Source organism: Crocodylus porosus, unplaced genomic scaffold (genome assembly GCF_001723895.1).
Source record: "Crocodylus porosus isolate Cpor-Errol unplaced genomic scaffold, CroPor_comp1, whole genome shotgun sequence".
Lineage (NCBI taxonomy): Eukaryota > Metazoa > Chordata > Crocodylia > Crocodylidae > Crocodylus > Crocodylus porosus.
In genome coordinates this window covers 19233635-19237695 of record NW_017728921.1, presented here as the reverse complement: position 1 = coordinate 19237695, position 4061 = coordinate 19233635, and the positions used below count along the sequence as shown (strand labels likewise).

The window sequence follows — 4061 nt, the reverse complement described above, 5'->3', positions numbered from 1 at the left end:
TGCTTACAGAGGCAGGAACTCGGTACAGCACCAGAGGGAGCCTGTCGGCTACCAGACACATCCTATCAGCGCCGCACACCGCAAATATTCGAATCTGCAAATAGCAGATTTGCGAATATCGAAGGTTTCCTGTATTTAAATTTAATTTTCACGTGGGGGTGGGTGTTTGCAAGGACTGGATCAAGTTGGGGCACCTCAGCCACAGGAACCAGGAGACTCCACAAGGGAGCAGGCTGCGTGGGTGGTGGTCTGGGGGGACCCAGCTGGGGCTGCCTGGGAAGAAGGGGCTCCGCTGCCTTTCCTAGAAGGCAGCGGAGCCGCCTCACCGCCCTCTGCTATAGACGTTTCCCCTCCCACATCCCCCTGCTCCCAGCCATGGGTGGGGCTGGGGGTCCTGCCCAGCCTGGCATGGGACCCAGTACCTGCTGCACAGGCAGCACCTCGCCAGGCACAGCCATGGCAGCATGGCAGGGGGCACGGAGCTGGCTGCCTCCCTCCCAAAGCTGCCCCGGCATGCCATGACCCAGCAGCCAACCCTTCCCAGCCCAGTACCAGGCCACAGCCTGGTGGTTAGGAACCTCTGCCTTACTGGATGGGGGAAGCAACCTTGTGACAGAGGATGCAGAAAAGACTGAAGTACTCAATGCCTTCTTTGCCTCAGTCTTCACAAGCAGCAGTTTGGGGAGGAGGTGAACAGCCAATGGTGGCAAAAGAACAGGTTAGGGACTACACCTGACGGTGCTGAGGGAGTTTACTGATGTGACTGCAGAGTCACTGTCCATCATCTTTGAAAAGTCATGGTGATCAGGACAGGTCCTGGATGATTGGAAAAGGGGAAACATAGTGCCCATATTTAAGAAAGGGAAGAAGATAGATCCAGGGAACTACAGACCAGTCAGCCTCACCTCAGTCCCTGGAAAAATCATGGAGCAGATCCTCAAGGAATCCATCTCTAAGCATTTGGAGAAGAAGGTGATTAGGAACAGTCAGGCTGGATTCACCAAGGACAAGTCATGCCTCCCCACTCTGTGGATGTGGGGAGACCAGCAGACGTGGTATACCTTGATTTTAGCAAGGCTTTTGATACAGTCTCCCACAACAGTCTCACAGGCAAACTAAGGAAGTATGGGCTGGACAAATGGACTGTAAGGTAGATATAAAGCTGACTGAAGCATCAGGTTCAGAGAGTAGTAATCAATGGCCTAATGTCTAGTTGGCAGCTGGTATCAAGTGGAGTGCCCCAGGGGTTGGTCCTGGCGCCGGTTTTGTTCAACATCTTCATCAACAACCTGAAAGATGGCACAGAGTGTACCCTCAGCAAGTTTGCAGACGACACCAAGGTGGATGGAGTAGTAGATATGAAGGGTAGGGCTAGGATTCAGAGTGGCCTACGGAAATTGGAGGATTAGGCCAAAATTTCATAGATTTCATAGATATTAGGGCTGGAAGGGACCTCGGAAGATCATTGAGGCCAGCCCCCCGCCCAAAGGGCAGGAAGTCAGCTGGATTCATAGGATCCCAGCAAGATAAGCATCCAAGAAATCTTAGGAAGTTCAACAAGGACAAGTGCAAAGTCCTGCACTTAGGACAGAAGAATCCCAATCACCAGAATAGGCTGGGGGCTGACTACCTGGGCAGCAGCTCTGCAGAAAAGGACCTGGGGGTTACAGTGGACAATAAGCTGAATATAAGCCAGCAGTGTGCCATTACTGCCAAGAAGGCTAATGGCATACTGGACTGCATCAGTAGGAGTGTAGGCAGCAGGTCAAAGGAAGTGATTATTACCCTCTCTTTGGCACTGGTGAGGCCACATCTGGAGTACCGTGCTCAGGTTTGGGACCCCACTACAGAAAGGATGTGGACAAATTGGAGAGCCCAGCGGAGGGTAACAAAAATGGGGAGGGGACTGGGGCACATGACTTATGAGGAAAGACTGAGGGAACTGTGCTTATTTAGTCTGAAGAAGAGAAGACAGAGGGGATTTAATAGCAGCCTTCAACCACCAAGGGGGGTTCGAAAGAGGATGGAGCTAAACTGTAATGAGTGGTGGCAGATCAAAGAACAAGGAGCAATGGTCTCAAGTTGCAGCAAAGGAAGTTTAGGTTAGATATTAGGAAAAAATTCTGTCATTAGGAGGGTAGTAAAACACTGGAACAGGTTACCCAGAAAGGTGGTGGAATCTCCACCCTTGGAGGTTTTTAAGACCCAGATAGATAAAACTTTGGCTAGGATGATCTAGTTGAGGATGGTCCTGCTTTGAGCAAGGGGTTGGACTAGATAAGCTCCTGAGGTCCCTTCCAATCCTAACTTTCTATGATTCTATGATAATGCCATGAACAGCTCTGGACTGCAAAGGATTCCCACAGTCTAAAAACATGCATAAGCTAGTGTATTTACTTACCTACCTAAATCTGGGGAAGACAATCAAGCTCATGTTTATAAGGTCATTTCTAAGTGAAAAGTATTATTAATACTTCATATTAGAAGGGAAAGATAAAAGAAAAAAATATGTCAATAGCTAAGAGTGAATATGAAATCAGTTTTCATTTTTTCCTGCACTATTCAAAATTTAAATCCACTGTATTACCATTTTGTTCACTGTCATTTTGGCAGCCGACCCAAAGTCCACCAATTTAATGTGTCCTATCCGATCAATGAGAACATTCTCAGGTTTGATATCTCTGTAAACAAGCAGAAAGTAATTAATACTTTTCTACTCCAGTCAGTAGTTGTTCCCGGCTGTTAATTCAAGAAAACATCGTCCTGTTGCAGCAACACTCTTTCTGTGCTTTTAAATGCCACATTGTTCTTCGTCATCCTACATGGAGATTCTGTGGAAACCTCACTTCCATTTCTTTCTCTACTCTTAACATTAACCTTAGGCATTATAGCTACTGAGTTTCCCCACCCAAGTCGCAAGGAAAGCTAGTAGTTGCTGACAGGGGCGGGAAGAGAAAAAGGGTGCTGGAGTACATTACAATGTAATGACATTACAGTATTAGCCTGCTGAAGTAGTGTTGCAATGCAGTGGTTGATGGCTCTCATTCCAAATCATTAGGACACACTATTTGTGTCTTTCAAATTCTATTCATACCCCAAGTACTTATGCAGCATTAGGAAGCAGAGTACTGCCCTAAAGCCACGTAGAATAAAAACATTTTTTTTGTCTGACCATTGACTTCAACCACTGGGATGAACAGCAAGAAATGCTCTGCACCTTTTGCATAAGCACAGTGTTTTTAGATATGACAGCAAGTAAGAGTGGCCTTAGAATGAACTGAATTTATTAACCTTGTATGAATTAATATTAATTGCAGAACTATGTAAATACAGCCCCATGATGGGTTCCTTAAAAATTCTTGTAATGTATAAATGCTCCCAGCTAATTTAACATATGTGACTGGCTCCCCCATCTCTCACCCCCAGCAACATATTTCATCCCATTTCAATGATCTTTGACAGTTCACCCAGTTTCCTTTACTAGTCAGTGCCAAGAACAAGCATCAAGTCCTGAAAAAAACGCAGCAGTTTCCTTTAGTACCACACAGAATTGCATTCTACAGGGCTCACAAATGCATGTAACCAGAAGAACTTCCATGGTATCTGCTCAAAACTTGCACCAAAAGTTAGTAACTTCAACTACAGTTACCATTGGGACTATATTAGTTTTTTGCTCTCCAACCCCTACCAATTCTAATATAATAAAGGCTTAGTATGTCTGTCTGTCCATCACACTTTGGGCCAACTGCACATGCACCGCCGAGAGGGCGGGTGGCGATTGGCTGCACAGGCCAAAGTTTGCGCCGCTGCCAGGGAAGTTTACGGCCATGGCAAACACACCCTGGCTGCCTGAGCAGCAGGGCTTCCACACACCTCCTTGCCTGAGGATGAAGTGGGGGGTCACAGTGGCAGCACTGCTGTGCCGTCCATCCCCGATGCCCCCCAGAACAGCTGGCAGGGAGGGGGAGACAGCGGACAGGGAGGGAGGGAGAGAGGGAGGGAGGGAGGGGAGCAGGGCAGGGGGAGGTGAAGGGAGGGTCATGGTGGCGGCTGTTGTCAGG

General features: G+C 47.7%; 1 protein-coding gene across 6 annotated transcripts in view; it reads right to left on the bottom strand.

Moving 5' to 3' along the window:
* CIT (citron rho-interacting serine/threonine kinase) overlaps positions 1-4061 on the bottom strand; it is a 111429-nt gene that overhangs the window by 100023 nt on the left and 7345 nt on the right. For all 6 annotated transcript variants that reach the window (XM_019539237.1, XM_019539239.1, XM_019539240.1 and 3 more), the window contains exon 6: positions 2588-2681. In XM_019539237.1, coding sequence (XP_019394782.1) covers positions 2588-2681 — 94 coding nt within the window. The remainder of the gene's footprint in view (positions 1-2587; positions 2682-4061) is intronic.